The 22,507-nt window shown below is 39.4% G+C and overlaps 1 protein-coding gene across 1 annotated transcript in view; it reads right to left on the bottom strand.

Moving 5' to 3' along the window:
- Window positions 1-22,507, bottom strand: part of GTF2B (general transcription factor IIB) — a 38,450-nt gene that overhangs the window by 8,996 nt on the left and 6,947 nt on the right. Inside the window, exon 3 of the mRNA XM_054477424.2 lies at window positions 2,078-2,211. Within this exon, the coding sequence (XP_054333399.1) occupies window positions 2,078-2,211 (134 nt within the window). The remainder of the gene's footprint in view (window positions 1-2,077; window positions 2,212-22,507) is intronic.

Below are 22,507 nucleotides of genomic sequence, written 5' to 3'. Positions count from 1 at the left end.
CTAATAACATAAAACATCATATTAATAGAGCTAAAGAGGAAAATCATATGATCAACTCCAAAGGTACAAAAAATGCAAGTGAACAAACCTAACTTTTTTTAAAAATGAAACAAACTTAACCTTTAAATGGAAAAGACTAGTGAAGAAAATGCTGAAAAAGAGCAATGAGGGAAAACTAGTGCTACTAAATATTAAAACAGTGTGGTATGGCATTTGACTAACTGGACCAGGACAGGAAAAGACAGAAAGTCGAGAAATATGCCCAAGTACACATAGAAATTTATTATGTGATAAATCTAGCAGCTTAAAAATATTTCTATCTTGCCCAGGGATGGTGGCTCACACCTGTAATACCAGCACCTTGGGAGGCCGAGGTAGGTGGATCACTTGAGCCCAAGAATTGGGACAAGCCTGGGCAACATGGCAAAACTTTGTCTCTACAAAAAATACAAAAATTAGCCATGTGTCGTGGCCCACACCTGTGGTCTCAGTTACTTGGGAGGCCGAGGTGGAAGGATCGCTTCGGCCTGGGAGGTGGAGGTTGCAGTGAGACGAGATCATGCTACTGCTGCACTCCCACTTTAGCGACAGTGTTAGACCGTCTCAAAAACAAAACAGACTATACAGGGTTCGGCATGGTAAACTCATGCCTGTAATCCCAGCGCTTTGGGTGCCTGAGGCAGGAGGACTGCTGAAGACCAGGAGTTCAAGACCTGCCTGGACAAGAGTCTCACTCTGTTGCCCAGGCTGGAGTGCAGTGGCGCGATCTCAGCTCACTGCAACCTCCACCTCCCAGGTTCAAGCAATTCTTTGCCTCAGGCTCCTGAGTAGCTGAGATTACCGGCGCCCATCACCATGTCTGGCTAATTTTTGTATTTTTAGTAGAGACGGGGTTTTGCCATCTTGGCCAGGCTGGTCTTGAACTCCTGATCTCCACCCACCTCGGCCTCCCTAAGTGCTGGGATTACAGGCATGAGCCACTGTGCCCAGCCAGACAAATTTTAAACAAGACTTCTTTGAAAAAAAAAAAAAAAGAAAAAACAGACTATGCAATAGTATACATGAAGTTATAAAATGGTGCATACTTCCTTGATTAGCCCTCAGTAATACTGTCACTATTACTTCCAACTCAGATAACAGAGTGAGAGTCAGGCTGCCAAGAAAACTATACTATTGCCTTACATAATAATAGCAGCTACCACTCACTGAGCACACAGTATAGAGAGCAGGTTATATAAATACTTTACATACATTCTCATGAAACCCTCAAAAACTCTATAAGTACTCTTATTCTCATTTTACAGATGAGAAATGTAAAGTTTAGGTAAGTCATAAATTCACTAATACCAGAAAAGAGGTTACACTAACCTCCCATTTATCTTAAGTGGTATATAGAGAAAAGAGAAGACATTCTTTTTTTTTTTTTTTTTTGAGACAGAGTCTCACTCTGTTGCCCAGGCTGGAGTTCAGTGGCGCGATCTTGGCTCACTGCTGCAACCTCTGCCTCCTGGCTTCAAGCAATTCTCCTGCCTCAGCCTTACGAGTAGCTGGGACTACAGGTGCCCGCCACCAAGCCTGGCTAATTTTTCTATTTTCCTTTTTTTTTTGTAGTAGAGATGGGGTTTTACCATATTTGCCAGACTGGTCTCGAACTCCTGACTTGTGATCTGCCTGCCTTGGCCTTCCAAAGTGCTGGGATTACAGGTGTGAGCCACGATGCCCAGCCGTGGCTTGGCATCAAGAATATCAAGAGAAGACATTCTTGATATTCAAAGAATATATCAATATTAACTCATGAAGGCCACACTACACTCATTTTTCCTATGTATACAAAATGTCATTTATGAAAAAAAGGCCCGATATAAAGGCTCTATAATTTTGATTTAATGGTCTTCCCCACTTTAAGATGGAATACACACACAAGTTAGCCATCATTCACAATGATATTACTGGCAAATCTTATTAGACAGGTCAAGATTCCCCATTGGTGCAGTGACTGATACTTTTGCAAAGTTCCCAAACTCTCAGGTCTATGGTCACTCTGCAATTGGTGTTTCCTGCCAAATGGACTTATTACCTTGCCAATCATGGTAGACAAATCTCCGTCACTCAGAAGAGGATTCTGAGAATCACCAACTCGAGATGGATCTTTTGTTGCTTTGTCATTGCTGAAAGTTCGCCATTCAGATCCCACATCGATAACCCGGTCACCTAAGAATATAAGCACATATCTGAATCATTTTGTCAAGATAGGGTTTACTTAACTACACTGTCCAATGCCCAACTAAGCCATTTTATTCCCAGGAAATCTCAACATGGACATCTAGGACCAAGCTTAAATATCACATTTCAGACATTTGTCCTAAAGCATTCCTTTAACTATTGTGCCAGTCTAACAATAATCCTCTTGAAACATTATGCTATGATATTCTAACTCTTGGAAGAAAAAGTATTAGTCAAAAGTAGCAAAGTACAGCTATTCATATGTGATGCAAAGGTAAACCAATGTAATAATGATTAAGAACCAGATTTTGCACAAAATTTGCAACAGGCATGGGAAAAAAACAGAAAACATTTTTTAGAATGGTATTAATGCAAATAATTTCATATTAAAATGTCACTAAGTTTGTGTGGGAAATGCTTCGCAGAAAATAAGCCTAAGCTTTTGTTTCAAAATAACAATCTGATGAAAAATATATCTGGCCAAATAATTTATACAGAATAAACTTCAAGCCTAGAATCAGTGAGAAGAGAGCCTGGTAGGCCAACTTTTCTCTTTAAGCAAAGAGGCAGCATCTAAATATATCATGTCCAATAAAAGCAGACGCAAGTAAACCTCATTAATTACTGTTTTGGTGAGAAAGCTCAATGTCTGGCAATACCTTCAGAGTAGACAAAAGTTAACATTGAATACTTAACACATACTACTCACTGTGCCCTTTTGTAAATGTTCTCACTTAATCTTCACAGCCTTATAAAGGTAGGTACCAATTTTATTGCCACTTAACAAATAAGATTAACTAACCTAAGATCACATAGCTAGAACTGAAACGCACATCAGAGACTGTTCTACACTCCAATTGCAAAACATGAGCTTTTTCAGTGAAGTGTGATGAAGCTGAAAGTAGGAAGGAACCAGACCATTTCATCTTTGTGTATACGCAGCAAGCAGAAAGAAACAAATGGCAGAAACCAGTTACTGCAGCAATTAGAAGTTACGGTATTAGCAGTCAATTAATATAATAGTCAGGAGTGTGAACTCTGCCCTTTGCTGCTTAGCCTTGGAATATTACTTCATTTCTATGTCTTTATTACCTCAGCTCTAAAATTCTCCTTAACCTCATATTTTAAAGATTATAAAGACTAAATAAGCTATTATAATACCCATGTATAGTGCATGTAAACTGCTTAAAAAGTAGTACTAAGTGCTCAATATTCACTATTTACTGCTATGAAAATCAGAAAGATAGCAAATATTCTGAGTTTCTCCTTTTTTGTGGGGATGATAAGGGAGACGCATCAGTTTAAAACATTAATCTCCAGCCGGGTGTGGTGGCTCACGCCTGTAATCCCAGCACTTTGGGAGGCCTAGGCGGGCGGATCACCTGAGGTCAGGAGTTTGAGACCAGCCTGACCAAGATGGAGAAACCCTGTCTCTACTAAAAATACAAAATTAGCTGGTCATGGTGGCACATGCCTGTAATCCCAGCACTTTGGGAGGTCCAGGCGGGCTGATCACCTGGTTGGGAGTTCGAGACCAGCCTGACCAACACGGAGAAACCCTGTCTCTACTAAAAATACAAAATAGCTGGGCGTGGTGGCGCACGCCTGTAATCCCAGCTACTCAGGAGGCTGAGGCAGGAGAACTGCTTGAACCTGGGAGGTGGAGGCTGTGGTGAGCCGAGATCGCAACAAGAGGGTAACAAGAGTGAAACTCCATCACAAAAAAAGAAAAAAAAAACATTAATCTCCATAGAAGACTTTAAAAGTTTCCAAGTGCTCTGCTACGTATTTGATCAGGAGGACAGCAAAGAACAGAGAAAACGGAAGGAATTCCACCTAGACCATGCTAACTTTTTAATTTTTTATATAAAAATTAATTTAAATGCTCATAAACAACCAGAGTATAGTGATCGTATAATCTTAGTGATAGATTCAAAAAAAGGCTGGGCACGGTGGTTCACACCTGTAATCTTAGCACTTTGGGAGGCTTAAGCAGGAAAATCACATGAGCCCAGGAGTTCAAAACCAGGCTGGGCAACATGGTGAAACCCTGTCTCTACAAAAAAATACAAAAACAAATTAGCTGGGCGTGGTGGCATGTGCCTGTAGGGAGGCTGAGGTGGGAGGATCACCTGAGCCCAGGAGGTTGAGGCTGCAGGGAGCCATGATTATACCACTGCACTCCAGCCGAGGTGAGGGAGACCCTGTCTAAAGTAAGCAAATGCCCAAGAGAATGATTCATTCCTGAAGCCTCTAACAAAATTTTTCTTTTTTCTTTTCCTTTTTTTCAGACAGGGTCTCACTCTGTTGCCCAGGTTTGAGTATAGTGGTGCAATTTTGGCTCACTGCAGCTTTTGCCTCTGGGGCTCAAGCAATACTTCCACCTTAGCCTCCTGAGCAGCTACAGATATGCACCACCACTGCCTGGCTAATTTTTGTATTTCTTGTAGAGATAGGGTTTTGCCATGTTGCCCAGGCTAGTCGTGAACCCCTAGGCTCAAGCAATCCACTCACCTCGGCCTCCCCAAGTGCTGGGATTACAGGGGTGGGCCACCATGCACAACAGAAAAACTTTTCCTTAAACAACTGAATCACCAAGGTAAAAGCGGATTATCAGTTGGACTACTATGTGTCCACATTACAAAGGGATTGAGATTAGAGGCAGAGTTCCCATGTGCCATCCCTGTATGCAAGGAGAACACCCAAGGAAGGCAGAAGCAGGACGGTAAGTTAGAAGGCAATTTTAATACATCACACATTGAACAGGTGGCCCGAAACAAGGAGAAAAGCGTTAGATGGATGGCATTACAAGGATTTATCTGTTTCCTCTTCCTCATAATAAACATCCCTAAACTTAGGAAGCAATTTGAATTATACAGATTTTAAAAAGATACTTAAAAGTATCATAAATTGTCATTGTGCACTGAAACCTTACCAAACCACTGTGCAGTGAGTACTATTTACCAACAAGCCCATGTCTCAAAGAGATCACACTAAAGAGATAAATTTTTCTTCCTTTTTAGAAAATACTAGCTCACTAAAAGATATGTTAGAAAAAAATTACCTGCATTCCCAATACCCAGTGATGACCACTATATTTTCATATACGCTCTGTGTTTTTCGTTCATATGTATGCACCTATGTTTTCCTAAAATTTAAATATTGTGCCTGTTTCATGACAAGCTCTTTTCACTAAATTTATCATAAACACCAGCATGGTATTTTTAGACAGAATTTAGTACCTTTAATAGCATCCACCAACTGAAGTGATACCACGGTGTTCCCATGCACTTATGTTTTCAAGGAGAGAAAAGACAATCTAACTTTCCTATTTGGCAAAATAAAAACACAAACATGCATAGAACAAAAATAACTGTGGTCTTCAAACCCAGAGTTACTAAATTTTAAGCTAAAAAAATCATCAAATGTCATCAATAACTTGCAATATTTTTATTAACATAGATGAATGTATCAAGAGAATGGCATAAATGAAAAGGCAGGAAGGTATGCCCACATCTTTTAAGTCTCTCTAGAAATCTAAAGACAAACCATTAGTTAGCTAAGATGCTTCATTTCATAGCATTTTCTGAAATACCTTACCATGAGTTTCATTTGCTGCCTACTTTATACTGTTTTTATAAAGACAAGATGGATTTTTTATTTTTTTTAGATGGATTATTTTAAGGTAGTATAGTATAAATAGAAAACGCAACACTGGGTGGTGATGTAATTTTTCCACATACGTAGGAATGATCTAAATGACTCGTTCAAGAATCTGTGGTTTGTGCTAAGAACCATTCCCTCTTTTTATATTTAACTACTCAAAAGAGCACTCATAAGGAATGAAGTTTCCAAAATAACTAAATTAGCATACCATGCAACTACAACTAGTCCAGCAGATTAAGTGCATGAGTAACAAGAAATAGGGCAAGTCCATTCAGAAAAAATTAGAACACATAAAGAATTTTCATTTGAAGAAAATCTAAATGGAGTAGTATTTTTAAAAGTTGCTCTGGAAGAAAGCTGCAAGACAAAATGTTTTCAAGGGCTAAGTGGTACAAGGCAGCCATGCCTGGGTATAATTTATAGTCAACTTTTGAAAAGGAAGAAGCCAGCCAATTAGCAAATACACAAAACTTCACATATCCTTTAGTCTTCTAGAAACAGAGAAACATATGAATTTCCACTAGTTTCCTTCTTAACCACACACTGTAGTCTATGTGAAGATTTATAGTATCAAAGAAAACTTACACTACTATAATACATATATATGCACGACTCCTCCCTCCACCTAGAGTGTGACCTTTAACACTTTTAATCAAGTTCCCCATCCAAAAGAGTAAACGCACCCAATATGTGTATTTATGTATTTCACACATGTATTAGCTCTCAATCCATATATTAGAGTGGTGTCTAAAGAGTATTAACTGAAACATCTTACCATATTCTGAAGAGAATACGAATTCCATCTCTATTTTTCAAGAAGAAACCGAGAGTAATTGTCAAAAGTCACTTGCAACAGTTTCAAGTGGTTTAGTCACTTGGCACCTACCTTACAATCTGGCAATTCTACTCTTAAGTACAGTTGGCCTGCTGTATCTGTGTATTCTGCATCCACGGATTCAACCAACCAGATTGAAAACATTTGGAGAAAAAATATGCCTGTACTGAACATGTACAGACATTTTTTTCTTGCTATTATTCCCTGAGCACAGTATAAACATTTACACAGCATTTACACTACGTAAGTAATCTAAAGATGATTTAAAGTATATGGGAGGATGTGCATAGGCAAATACTATGTCATTTTGTATCAGAGACTAGAGCATCTGCAAATTTTGGTATGCAAGGGAGGTCCTGGAACCAGTCCCCCAGATACTGAGGGATGGAGTGAGTGCATTTACCCATTAGAAACAACCCATCAACAGAAAAATGTGTACAATGGAATATTCTTCAGTAAATAAACTACTGATATATGCAATAACAAATATATCTCAAAACTTTTTGAAATTTTTTTGAAATTATTTCAAGCCAAAAATATCAGTCACAAAAAATATCAGTCACAAAAAATGAGATCATACTATATGATCTCATTCACATGAAGTTGAAAAAAACGGGAAAATAATCTATGAGAACAGAAATCAGTTCAGTGGCTATTGCTGGGTGGGAGTGATTGGCAAGTGGCATAAAATGACTTCTTCCCCCCGCCCCCCCCCGAGATGGAGTCTCACTCTTTCACCCAGGCTGGTGTGCAGTGGCACGATTTCGACTCACTGCAACCTCTGCCTCTGAGGTTCAAGTAATTCTCCTGCCTCAGCTTCCCGAGTAGCTGGGATTACAGGCGCCTGCCACCACGTCCGACTAATGTTTGTATTTTTAGTAGAGACGGGGTTTCACCAGGTTTGCCAGGCTGGTGTCAAATTCCCGACCTTGTGATCCATCCGCCTCGGCCTCCCAAAGTGCTGGGATTACAGGTATGAGCCACTGTGCCCAGCCAAAATGACTTTTTTTTTTTTTTTTTTTTTTTGAGATGGAGTTTCGCCCTGTCACCCAGGCTGGAGTGCAGTGGCACAATCTTGGCTCATTGCAAGCTCCACCTCCCGGGTTCACGCCCTTCTCCTGCCTCAGCCTCCTGAGTAGCTGGGACTACAGGCGCCCGCCACCACGCCTGGCTAATTTTTGTATTTTTAGTAGAGACAGCGTTTCACTGTGTTAACCAGGATGGTCTCGATCTCCTGACCTCGTGATCTGCCCGCCTCGGCCTCCCAAAGTGCTGGGATTACAGGCGTCAGCCACCATGCCAGGCTGCCAAAATGACTTCTAAGGTGAGAGAAACGGTCTTTGTATCTTGATTAGGGTGTGGGTTACACCAGTAAGTGCACTGTCAAAATTCAAACTATGTTTTATTGTATGCAATTACAGCTCAATAAATTAAAAATTATAAACTCATTCCCACTAATATACTACTGATTTCGAATTAAATGACAACAAACCTATATATTATTTTGGGAATCATAGGACAATTCTTATCTTCTTCAACAAGGGAATACTCTTTCCTCAAGGTCTTCTTTCAGATTTCAAAGTATGATGTATGCCACGCTTAAGACTAGACCTAGATTTTTTTATGTTAAAAATCTCATTTTCTAATTACTAATTGCTATATTTTATATGCTTGAATTCAGTCACTTTTAATAGACTATTAATTTTTTAAATTTGACTATTCTAGATAGAGAACCCCATCAGTGGCAAAAAACATATTCCATTTCCAATGCTTAACTTTCATTTATATTTTATATCTAAAGCACTAGTCAAAACTTTCAAAACAATGCTCTTGATTTTAAACTGAAACATTTCAACATTATGCATACAATTGAAACAGTGTATTAAAGCATTATTCTACTCTAAGTATCTTAAATAGGAGTAAGTGTTGAGTTTATTAAATGTCTGTCTTCCTACCAGACCACTGTGTTTCTTACACAGTCTTTTTTTTTTTTTTTGAGACAGAGTCTCGCTCAGTCACCCAGGCTGGAGTGCGGTGGTGCAATCTCGGCTCACTGCAACCTCCACCTCCTAGGTTCAAGCGATTCTCCTGCCTTGGCCTCCTGAGTAGCTGGGACTACAGGCATGTGCCACCACGCCTGGCTAATTTTTGTATTTTTAGTAGAGACGGGGTTTCACTATATTGCCCAGGCTGCTCTCGAACTCCTGGCCTCATGTTACCCGCCCGCCTTGGCCTCCCAAAGTGCTGGGATTACAGGTGTGAGCCACTGTGCCCAGCCCAGATTGTCTTATGTTGTAAAAAGCTAACCACAGTTGTTTGAGAGTTATTATACTTTAATACTTATGTGTTAGGATAAGTCAAGTTATACTGGAGTAACAATTTTAAAAGCTCAGTGGCTTAAAATGAAGGTTTATTTCTTATTCACATTACATGTCTATAAAGAGATAACTTTATGGAAGCTTCTTACACCATCCTTATTCAAGGTGACAGGATCTTTATCACCTGAGATATTGCCAGTTACCATGGATGGGGGAAGGGAATGTGGGAAGTTACACACAGACTTAATAATGGCTTCTGACCAAAAGTGACACTAACATTTCCACTCACATGCCACTGGCCAAAGTCAGTCAAGTGGTCATGCTTCAAAGGGGAGAAATACAATTACATCATATACCCTAAAGGAGAACCAAAAATATTAAGTGAATAGTCATTAGTGCTGTTCCAAGTGACAATTAACAAAGATAATTTGGCACTGTATTTTGGAGATTTATGTATAAAGTCGTAAAAAAGATTGCTCTTTTTATTATTATGCTTTTTGAGATAGAGTTTCACTCTTGTTGGCCAGGCTGGAGTGCAATGGGGTAATCTCGGCTCATGCCAACCTCCGCCTTGCAGGTTCAGGCAATTCTCCTAATTCAGCCTCCCGAGTAGCCGGGATTACAGGCATCCACCACCACGCCCGGCTAATTTTTTGTATTTTTAGTACAGACAGGGTTTCACCACGTTGGCCAGGCTGGTCTCGAACTCCTGACCTCAGGTAATCCACCCACCTCAGCCTCCCAAAGTGCTGGGAATACAGGCGTGAGCAATTGCATCCAGCCCAGAAGATTGTTCTATGGCTTCCTTTTTTTTTTGTACCAAATGACAAACTGAAGAATTAGGGATAATTTCATTGTATTTCAGCAACTGTCACAGAGAAGTAATCTGTCAATATGATTTTAGGTCCTTTGAAAGTAACCTTTTTAGGCTGGGTGCAGAGGCTCACGCCTGTCATCCTAGCACTTTGGGAGGCCAAGGTAGGTGGATCACCTGAAGTCAAGAGTTTGAGACAAGCCTGACCAACATGATGAAACCCGGTCTCTACTAAAAATACAAAATTAGACGGGCATGGTGCTGCATGCCTGCAACCCCAGGTACTTGGGAGGCTGAGGAGGAGAACTGCTTGAACCTGGGAGGTACAGGTTGTGGTGAGCCGAGATCATGCCATTGTACTCCAACCTGGGCAACAAGAGTGAAACTCCATCTCAAAAAAAAAAAAAAAAAAAAAGTAACCTTTTTACTGGTTCGTTGCAAGTCTCTATTAATATAATTTTTTAAATATTAAAAGGATGCAATCCCCAGTGGTATGCACAATTCTTGATTTGTAGCCCTAAGCTCTCCTGCTAGGAATGTAAAGTTTTATTCTCTTTTATCTTTAATACTTTACCTTACTCACCTGGATCTTCAAGTAGTACCACAATGGGTACCTTGTCTTACTAACTTAACAGATATCTTGTCTTCTTGCACACTGTGGGTGTGTCTCAGGTTTGTTCTCTGCTTTACTGATTTAGTTTTTTAGAGTGTTAAGTCTGCTAATTATCACCTAAAAACCAGTTTTATTGTGTCTGTCTCCTTGTACTGTGTTACTTTTTTCTGACATTTAATAGAAATCTTCCATAGTATTTCAATAATGGACCCTTTAGCTCACTGATCACATTGGTTTCTGTAACTTTCTCTGAGTAATTAAACTATGTCAGGGGCACAGTTTTCTGCTAAGTCCATAGGATCCCTGTTTCTCTTTATTATAGTTTTATATTCACAAGCCTCATATTGATTTTTAAGCTTATTCATCCTATAATAAAGAATTGTCAATCCAATCCAGAAAATCTTCCAACATCACTAACACCAGTACTCTCAGTCTTTATGGGCATTAGCACAGTCCCTAAGCAGACTAACAGATGACCCAAACAAGAGAAACTTCCCACCAGATTCCATTAAGTACTTTTTTTTTTTGAGACAGTCTCGCTGTGTCGCCCAGGCTGGAGGGCAGTGGCACTATCTCGACTCACTGCAACCTCCATCTCCCGAGTTCAAGCGATTCTCCTTTCTCAGCCTTCTAAGTAGCTGGGATAACAGGCGCGCACCACCACGCCAGGCTAATGCCCGGCTAATTTTTGTATTTTTGGTAGAGACGAGGTTTCAACATGTTGGTCAGGCTGGTCTCAAACTCCTGACCTCGTGATCCGCCCGCCTCGGCCTCCCAAATTGCTGGGATTACAGGCGTGAGCCACCGCGCCTGGCCAGGATTCCCGAAGTTTTTAAGGAAGGACATACAGGTAGGGTTGCTATAATTAAATAAAAAATAGTAGTGACTTAAACAAGACAGAAGCTTCTTATGTTAACAGTCCACACTTAACAGGCCTAGGCTAGTATGACCCAAGCTCCTTCTATCTTTTTGATAAGTTATCCTCACTATGGCTTGCATTTTGTAGCATAGGACAGCTGTTGGTAATTTCCTTTATCATGTCTGCATTCTAGCTATTGGGAAGGAAAAAAAGTAAGGATACATCTTTTCTTATGGCAGAATCTAGAGCTGTACACATCTCTTCTAATACTTACAAACCCACTGGTCAGAACTTAACCACATGGCGTACCTAGCTACAAGGGAAACTGGGAAATAGGGTCTAGGTGAGCAGCCACATACATGCCCATGTAAAACTCAGGGACTCTTACTAATTAAAGAATGGGGAAATGGATGTTGGCAAATAACCAGCAGTCTCAGCTATAAGGAATAATAGGATGGGGGAGATGAGAAGTGAGAAAGAATGTCCAGAAAAATCAGGGTACTCTGCCTCATATTCTGAAGGGAATCGCAAACAAAAACAAATTAAACAGACATGTATCCTCTTTACCGTGCAAGCAATTGGAAATCCAACCAAAGGTATTTCATAGTACAATGTGAAAACCAGAAGGGCTTATCGTGCAGGGGAAATTGCAACACACCAAAAGCAGCCAGGAAGTAAATACTGAGGAGGGTCTGATTTTCTAGCCTGACCTAGACTCTTAGAGTGTTTTTGCTTCTTATTTCTTATTGCAATTTAATAAAGGCATTTAAAATTTTGTTTTATTTTTTGGAGGTGGGGTCTTGATCTGTCACCCAGGCTAGAGTGCAGTGACACAATCATATCACTGCAGCCTCAAACTCCGGGGCTCAAGCGATTCTCCCTAGCTACTTGGGGGAACTAATTCCCCCAAGTAGCTAGGACTATAGGCTTGCGCCACCACACACAGCTAATTAAATTTTTTTTTTTTTTTTTACAGACACCATCTCGCTACATTGCCTACGCTGGTCTTGAACTCCTGGCCCCAAGTGATCCTCCCACCTCAGCCTCCTGAGTTATCAGCATTACAGCACAAACCCCTGGCTCCTCATAAAGGAATTTTTAAAAACAGGAACATGAAGAGGAATTTCCCAGAATTTCAATTCTTTCTGCTGTCTTCCTGGAAACTAATCTTAACCACTGTGGCATACAACCTGTAGTAGAGAATTCAGAAGTAGAAGTCTCAGAATAAACCCAAATTACTTGTCTTCACAGGCTCATTTAGTTTACAAACTACGTATGTTGTCAAATGTGCTGGTAAGTCTAAAAGTTCAAGAATCTGAACATATTATTATTCAAGGTGGACAAACTCTAAACATCAAATATTTTTACATTTCAAGTAAAAAAAAAAATCCAAGGTACTTTGGAAAACTATTTTAAGTCAACATGCTGTAAACAGTCTAATGTTGATGATGAAATGTATCATTAGCTTCCACACTTTCTGTGGTCATTTAATCCTTTCTACCATTCCTTCTCATGACATGTCAAATAATCCTAATTTTTAGTCTAGGGTCACTATACATTCTTATTGAAATCTTGCATTAGACAATTTTGAAGAGAATGCTGACCAAGAGATACTTTATAAAGAAATACTATTAATAATACAGCAAGTCTCTAAATCACCAGTCTCTAAATCACAGTTTATGTTGCCATAAATTGAGTAGGAACTCAACATGAATTATCTCCTAGAAACAAAGCATATCACAGTTTATTTCCCAGACCAGCCCATAAAAGCCTACTTTGCCCCTGATGTTTAGACTGTAAAGAAAACTGTTCAAGGTGATAGTAGAAAACAGTGAGGAAAATATATTGTAAGCTCCATCCCTGGATATCTTATTACATTTCAATTTTCCTCAAATACAAGTAGGTCGATACGAGCAGCAGCATCTAAGATGAGGAGCTGATGCACTGGTTGAAGGTGTATCCTAAATTTGGCCACAATAAATTTGGCCACTCACTCACTACTACTGTTTAGGCCTCTATCCTATGGCATAGGTTTCTTTTTCTCTTTACTTGGAATCATTTTCTCTTGATAAATCCTTATTCATTCTTACAAACTATGCTTCACTCGAAATTCAACAGTACTATCTTCAGGATGTCACCATACTTGGAAGATCTGTAATGTAGCTTTTACCGCGGATGCCGTATTAAGTTACCCTACTGTCTTTCATACACTATCCAAAGAGTTGCTCCAGGGTTTGCTTACAGCATTCTTATCTTTCTATCACTCTCAGTAACCAACCAGCACAGTGCTTAACTGAGACATATGGTAAAAAAAAGGTTTTTAAGTCCCATAGACCTGGATTTATGTGGCTCTGTCACTTACAAGATGGGAATCTTGAGCTAGTTACCTAAGCACTCTGAGTCTCAGTTTCCCCTTCTGTAAAATGGAAACAAACCAGCTCGAAGGGCAGTCTGCTACTCAAGTAGTTAATGAGTAATTTTTTGATGTTTAAGAGAAAAATTGCACCCAAATTAAAAGCTGTAAATTAGGCAAGAAGGCTGTGTCTAAAGGCTTACAAGGGATGCCAAAGAAATAACTTGTAAGTGAATACAAATATGTTTGTTTTAAAAACTTAACTCAGCCATATTAAACGAAACCTGATTTTTTCCTTTAGGAAACACTGTTAATGCTAATTGAAAGATGGTAACCCAATAATCTTTAACATACTATAATTGGAGCATTAAATATACTAGACCCACAGCAATCACTCAAACATATGTTGCAACTGACATGCTATGAAATGTGGCATCTCAGACTTAGAATCACCCTCTTTTTCTACAAGGTTAAAAAAAAAAAACAAGGGGGAAGCCGAACACAGTGCTCATGCCTGTTCTAGCACTGTGGAGTCTGGAGCAGGAGGATTGCTTGAGCCCAGGAGTTCGAGATCAGCCTGGGCAACACAGGGAGATGCTGTCTCTACAAATATTAATAATTTTTTTTAAATTAGCTGGGGGTAGTGGTATGAGCCCGCGGCAACAGCTACTTGGGAAACTGAGGCAGAAGGCTACCTGAGCCTGAGAGGCCAAGGTTGCGGTGAGCCATAATCATGCCACTAGCCTGGGCAACAGAGCGAGACCCTGTCTCAAAAAAAAAGCACTTTATCTCCACAATACGTATCAGTGAAATCTTATACTAAAACTACACTATATATTTTATACATTATTTCATTTGACTCAGCATTCTGAGATGTATGATATCTGTCTTTCATGGGTGAGGAAAAAAAGATTTATTTTACAGATGAAACAAATTAAACTTGAACAAATTATGTAACTATAGTTACACTGCTTACTAATTAGTAAAGCCAACCCTCAATTCTAGAGACACTGACTTCTAGCTATACTAGGAGCAATGGAGACACACAATTATAAAATATATGCCCCAAAGGAGTTTGCAGTGTAGGTGTGAAGACATGGAAAATATGAAGATAAAAAACCTAAACATACAAAAAATCCAAAAGAACGTGGTAAATTATAAAGTAAATAGTACAGATTTGTGTTCCTCAATATGTTACCAATGTATGACCTACATTAGAATTTCTGGGAATGGAGCCTAGAATCTTTTTAAGCACATTCGCCAGCTGACTCTTAATGCCCATTTATATATTCATATTTCAGATTCGCTGGTATAAACAATATGCAGAATGAGTTTAGTAGAAGGGAGAGGTCAAATGGACTCATTTCTCTCTTTCAAATATACCTAAGCTATTTTCCAGTATTTTCCTTACATTGCTTTTACATACAATCAAATAATTTAGATTTAAATGGTACACAAAAAAGTGGCTTTAACTAGAAATACTACTACTAGTTTCAAACAACTCCTCATTGTGAAATAATTTATAAAGTCATGATAGACCAATTTTATGTTTTAATAGCAATTATGGCAGGTTACTAAGCTAATACTTTACTGACTATAAAAATCAATTTATGGGCAATGCACAAGGTCAAATTTATGAATAAGCTGATTATCTAAATATAATAATACTGCCACCTAGTGTTCAACTTTTAAAACGACATAATCACACAATTGGAATTTGGGAAAAAACCCCCCACAAAAGAGTGCTGTTAGAACAAACAGTTTCGGCCGGACACAGTAGCTCATGCCTGTAATCCCAGCATTCTGGGAAGCCAAGGCAGGTGTATCACTTGAGGTAAGGAGTTTGAGAACAGCCTGGCCTATATGGCGAAACCCCATCTCTACTAAAAATACAAAAATTAGTTGGGCATGGTGGTGGTCACCTGTAATCCCACTACTCAGAAGGCTGAGGAAGGAGAATTGCTGGAACCTGGGAGGCAGAGGTTGCAGTGAGCCAAGATAAAGCCACCGCACTCCAACCTGGGCGACAGAGCGAGACTCGGTCTCAAAAACAAAACAAACAAACAAGCAAAGACAACTAACAGTTTCATAGTAGGAACAACAAAACTTTGCTTTAAGATTGGCCCAGGTTGGGCGTGGACATTTTGGGAGGCCGAGGCGGGTAGACTGCTTAAGGCCAGAAGTTCAAGACCGGCATGGGCAACACGGCTAAACCTCATCTCTACAAAAAATACAAAAATTAGCCAGGTGTGGTGCTGTGTGCCCATAGTCCCAGCTACTCAGGAGGCTAAGGTGAGAGGATCACTTGAACGAACCAGGGAGGTGGAAGTTGCAGTGAGTCGAGATGACTCTAGTGCACTCCAGCCTGGGTAACAGAGTGAGACCTTGTCTCAAAAATAAAAAAATAAAAAATTGGTCGTTTTAGAGTCACTACCAGTATCTCAAGGATCACTGATGAAATGGGCAGCTAATACCAAATCATAACACTTCATATGTTTCAAATAAAAATCTTGTAATTCAAATAAAAGAGAACCAATCAAACAACTATCACATGTTGAATAGCATTAACTATAGCTACAAAAATTGGAAACAAGTTTTAAGAGACACTAAATATTACACAGCTATTTAAATACTGGGGAAAAACATTATCAAAAAACAGTAAATGTGTGACAATTTGTATTTTCCAAAGACGGCAACAATATCTCCCATCCACATGTTCTTCTGCAAGGTGACCTTGTCACTACCAAATTTATGTACAGCTTATTTCTCCATTCCCTTCAACTCAGGTGGGTCCTATCATGGCTATGACGAATTGAATACTGAAGTGATCCTGTGCCAGTTCTAGGCATAACCCTTACCTACCCATGTCTAGCTTCCACTTTCTCAGAACACTTGCTCTTGAGGTATTTCTCTTAGAAGCCAACTACCACGTAGTATAAAATATGACTACCGTGAGACAACTATGGAGAAGCCCTGGAGGATGACAGATTCATGTGCGGAGGTCAAGGAGCACGGAGGAACCAGAAATGCAAGTGAAGAAGTTATCATAGAAGCAGATCTTACAGGTCCAGCCAGTGCCAACTGCCCAGATAAGTCCTTCCCAAATGACTGACTTATAAAATCATGAGCAAAATAAAATGGTTGTTGTAAGCCACTAAGTTTTGAGGTAGTTTGTAATGTAACTGTAAATGAAACAAAAATTGGTTCCTGAAGTATTACGTTGCTTTAAGAAAAATAAAAAACACTTGCCTCTTGTTTTCAGATTGGTGGTGGGTGGGCCTCAAGAAGAAGGAGGTGACGGTTTGACAATGAGATAAATGTTATTAGAGGCAGGAAAAAAGGTATAAAGTATAAGATATAAGCTTATAAGATAAATATACTTTTGGTATTATGAATTATTTCATTAAAAAAGGTGATAATGGCCAGGTACGGTGGCTCATGCCTGTAATCCCAGCACTTTGGGAGGCCGAGGTGGGCGGATCACCTGAGGTTAGGAGTTCCATACCAGCCCAGCCGACATGGTGAAACCCCATCTCTACTAAAAATACAAAAAATTAGCCAGGTGTGGTGGCGGGTGCCTGTAGTCCCAGCTACTCAGGCAGGAGGCTGAGGCACAAGAATCGCCTGTACCTGGGAGGTGGAGGTTGCAGTGAGCCGAGATAGCGCCACTGCACTCCAGCCTGGGCAACAGAGTGAGATTCCATCTTAAAAAAAAAAAAAAAAAAAATAGTAATGGGCTCTCTTAGTTGCTAACTCAGATGAGAGGGTGACATATGGCTCTGATTATGCAAGTTGGGCCCTATCTATGCTTAAGTTTGCTATTAAGAGGAATTAGTGACAATGGGCTGTCCTAATTTGCAAGCACAAATTAAACATTAATATAAAACTGTCCAGCTGGGCGCAGTGCCTTACACCTGTAATCCTAGCACTTTGGGAGGTCGAGGCGGGTGGATTACCTGAGGTCAGGAGTTTGAGACCAGCCTGGGCAACATGGTGAAACCCCGTCTCTACTAAAAATACAAAAAAAATTAGCTGGGCGTGGTGGCATGTGCCTGTAAATCCCTGCTACTCCGGAGGCTGAAGCAGGAGAATTGCCTGAACCTGGGAGGTGGAGGTTGCAGTGAGCAGAAATTGTGCCACCACACTCCAGCCTGGGCGACAGAGCAAGACTCCTCCATCTCAAAAAAATAAAAAATAAAAAGAAAAGAAAAAAGGGACTGTCCAAAAACAATTCTGAAAATGTTTACTGAATTAATATGGTTTAATCCAAAAAGTTTCAGACAATGTAAAAAATTTTATGGCAAGCATAATCAATCATGTATACCAAGATAATTTATTAGGAAACACTTGATGTCTGGATTCAAATTCCCATGAAAAACGGTATTTTAAATAAGAAAAAAGTCACAAATGTTATCCCTTAGTGCGTTGTAGAATATTTGCACACCTTGATTTCTTCCCCATTTTCTTAGCATAAGAGGTAAAGGCTGAACTGAGCTGGCAATAAAGAGCAGATGCCTTTAAACCAGCGAGCTGATGCAAATTCAATTACATATACAGTCACATGTTGCGTAACATTTTGGCTTAGAATGGACTATATATACAATGGTGGTCCCTTAAGATTATAATACTGTCTTTTCATTGTACCTTTTCTATGTTTCGATATATAAATACAGGAGGCACTGCCTCCAGAGAGAGCTGAACACATTCACATATATGGCAGGGTCTGTATGCACCCTGACAACTCACAGAACAATGGGATGAAAGGATACTTTCTCCCACTTTTCATAGGTAAACTGATTAAGTTAATGTACCTGAGTACCTACAAAAATGTAGTAAGTGGGGCCTGGCGCAGTGGCTCACACCTGTAATCCCAGTACTTTGGGAGGCCGACGCTGGAGGTATCTCTTTGAAGCTAGGAGTTTGAGATCAGCCTGGCCAACATGGGGAAACCCCGTCTTTACTAAAATAACAAAAATTAGCTGGGAGTGGCGGTGCACACTTTTAATCCCAGCTACTCGAGTGGCTGAGGCATGAGAATCACTTGAACCTGGGAGGTGGAGGTTGCAGTGAGCCGAGATGATGCCACTGCACTCTGGCCTGGGTGACGGAGCAAGATGCTGTCTCAAAAAAAAAAAAAAAGAACTAGTAAGTGAAGGTACAATTGGTCAGACATGCCCCACAAAGCCTACATTGAACTGGATGTTAAAAACACCACATACTAGAATATGAGTTTGGCCAGAAGCTCCAAAAGCCAGAATAAATACATGCTAGGTATGTATTTTTTTTTTTTTAAAAAGATACTTACCTCTGAGTTAAAACTGCCTACAGTACTCAGTACACTAACACTGTACAGCTTTGTAGCCCAGAGGCAATAGGCTATACTATGTAGCCTAGGTGTGTTGTAGACTATACCATCTAGGTTTTATTAAGTACCATCTATGATGTTCATATGATGAAATCACCTAACGATGCATTTCTCAAAACATACCCTCATCAAGTGACATATGATTTTAATGCAATCTAAATTTACTATTGATATATGACATTAATATATACATGTGTTTATGTCATATATTAATTTATACTCATGCAGTGTCATGTTCAATTTAGGTATTTCCAACTTAATTTGCTTGATGATAGTCTCAGCAAAACAGAACTTTGCTCCTAGACTCTTCTACACCTGCCCTTGTTTGGTAATGGAATGGATTCTTCGCTTACAGGATATATTACACATTTAACCACAAATATCTATGAATGAGCCTACTGTATATTTTAAAATAAGTGTTGGTTATATTTTGTGTCAGAAGAATCAGTATCAAAAAGAAATACTGTCATATATTATAGAAAGTAAGTTTTATTGGATTTTTTTTCAGACCTCAAGATTTAACATGGTGTTTGATACTAGTAAGTCAATAAAAGCAAAAACAAAATTAACTTCCTTTGGTTTCATATAGCAGAAAAGTACAAGCAAAAATTAGGAATTCCAAGCACAAGAAAGCATACAAGTCTTGTGAATTGTATCTTCCTTTTTCAGTTGATTAATCTCACTTAACTGTCTTGCTGGTTAAAGTGGAAGTAAGGCTGGTGGGAAGGCTAAAAATATAATGGGATACTTTTACATTATTTAAAAATGGGCCAGGCGCCATAGCTCACGCCTGTAAACTCAGAACGCTGGGAGGTCGAGGCAGGTGGAACACTTGAGGCCAGGAGTTTAAAACTAGCCTGGACAACATGGTGAAACCCTGTCTCTACTAAAAATACAAAAATTAGGTGGGTATGGTGGTGCATGCCTGTAATCCCAGGTACTCAGTAGGCTGAAGCACAAGAATCGCTTGAACTCCGGAGGCAGAGGCTGCAGTGAGCGGAGATCATGCCACTGCACTCCAGCCTGGGGGACAGAGGGAGACTCTCACTCCAAAAAAAAAAAAACAAAAAACAAAAAAAACAAACAAAAAAACGCTACAGAGGTTAGGAGAGCTAAGAAGCTGAAACTATCTTCAATCTCACGTATGTCTGTCTCACTCATACACATTATCAGTTTGATCTTAACACTGTGGAAGAACTGGAAGGCTCTCATTTAACTGAAGGGTTAAGCAAACATTTTCTGTAAAGGGTGACATAGTAAGTATTTTAGGTTTTGTGGGTCAAGAGGCAAAATTCAGGATATTAAGTAGGTACTTACACGTCTACTAATGAGGAAAATAAAATTCTCTTTTGAGGATCACATTTCACTTAATTGGAGTTCAAAGTTAACGTTCTCTATCAAAATCAATGACAAATGTTCATTTGTCAATGATGTTGTGTTAACAAGATTTTATGTATTTCACTTTCTTTTCACATAGATAAGTAATGCCAAATACCGATATTAATCCACAAGCGTATGATTTTAATTGAGCATATTTATCGCTTGGAAGGCATTTATAGAATTGTATTACATTCTTCTGATAATGGCCTTTTAACATACTGTTACACTGCAGATTAGTCACTACCAACTGAAAGTTAGATGGAACCCCCTTAACTGTACAGTGAAAACAAATTTTGAAATATGAAAATTTCCTTTGCATTTGCATTCAGGTCTGAAAAACACTGCTGAAAATACAGCTTGAGCCTGGAAAACATATCTGCTGCAAATCTATGTGGTAATGAATATCCTATTTTAACTTCTGACACCACTGGAAGTATATAAAGTATATAAAAGCAATTTGACATTACTTACGATTCAAATGTTAACTTGCGAATTGACTTTACTGCACTTTATGTTTCACAGAAAAGCAGTATTTTGCCTTGTAACTCTATGATGAATTCATTAAGACATATTAGCAAGTTTGCAGCAAAAGCTAATTTTCAAAACCATTCAGTGTTCAACAGTAGTAGCCGAAGGCAGTACTGATTCAGAAAAATCTTACTCTTGGCCCAAGTTGAGAAAAATCACAACAAAACTTTGCTACTGCTAAGTCACCAGATTAGTGTGTCATTAAGACAAGTCACCCTAACAGTATTTTGTTAGAAATATTCAGCTTCTATTTCTAACAAAAATGTCACAAAACTGGCTGAGCATGATAGCTCACACCTATAATCCCAGCACTTTGGGAGGCCAAGGCAAGAAGACCACTTGAGGCCAGGGTTCAAGACTAGCCGGGGCAACACTGTGAGACCCTATCTGTACCAAAAAATAAAAATAAAAAAATAAATAAATAAATAAATTAGCCAGGGTTCTGCTTGAGCCCAGGAGTTGAGGCTGAAGTGAGTCATGATCGCACCTCTGCACTCCAGCCTGAGAAACAGAGTGAGACTCTGTCTCAAAAAAAAGTCACAGAACTGATATTGATAGTTACATCCACAAGAGTGAATGAAGTTCATTGTTCACAATTACTGGTTCAATAACACAAGGTAGATTAAAGTCTTCTCTAACAAAGTACTGCTGATGAATAATGTAATAAATAGGCTTTTTAAACACCTTACGTTTTCAATCTTGGCAAATCTGTCCCACTAAGTCTTCTGCTCCACGTATTTTTACTCTTATCAGTTATAATAAATCTTAACAGATCCCACTTCAGGCTATACTGAATTAACACTTTTGCAACTGCTTTGAAGCTATTTTCTCCTATAGCTGTTCCATATAGACAACTCACTGGAGCTAGTTCTTCTGTCAAGCTCAGCACTGACTTTTTTTTCTTTTTTTTTTTGGAGACAGAGTCTCACTCTGCCACCCAGGCTGGAGTGCAGTGGTGCAATCTCGGCTCACTGCAAACTCCGCCTCCCGGGTTCAAGCAATTCTCTGCCTCAGCCTCCCGAGTAGCTGGGATTACAGATGCCCACCACCACGTCCGGCTAATTTTTGTATTTTTAGTAGAGATGGAATTTCACCATCTTGGCCAGGCTGGTTTTGAACTCCTGAACTCATGATCCATCCGCCTCAGCCTCCGAAAGTGCTGGGATTACAGGCGTAAGCCACCGCGCCTGGCCCAACACTGACCTCTTGAATAAACAACTGCAAAGTAGCAATAACATCGATCTAGTCATCAAGAGCCAAGGAAAAATACCTGAGCTAATTTGCCTTGACTTTTAATTGACTACTGATGTTGCTCCACTGTCCTCAACTCTTCAAGCAACTGTTCTTGGTGAGATGCTAACAGTCTTAAATGAATTTATTTTCTCTGGACACATTTCTTCAGCTGTTGCAATCAAATATGAATTAACTTGTCATTGGTAAATGGCTTTCCTTGCTTGGCCAAGAAATAAGCCACTTAGAAACTAGTTGCTGCCTCAGTTTCATTCTTTTATTTTTGTGAAAAAAGAATGTTGTGTTAAGATATTCTATTTTAC

This window comes from Pongo pygmaeus, chromosome 1, assembly GCF_028885625.2.
Source record: "Pongo pygmaeus isolate AG05252 chromosome 1, NHGRI_mPonPyg2-v2.0_pri, whole genome shotgun sequence".
Taxonomy (NCBI): Eukaryota; Metazoa; Chordata; class Mammalia; order Primates; family Hominidae; genus Pongo; species Pongo pygmaeus.
Note: the sequence above shows the minus strand (reverse complement) of the source record. Positions and strands in the feature narration are given on the sequence as shown.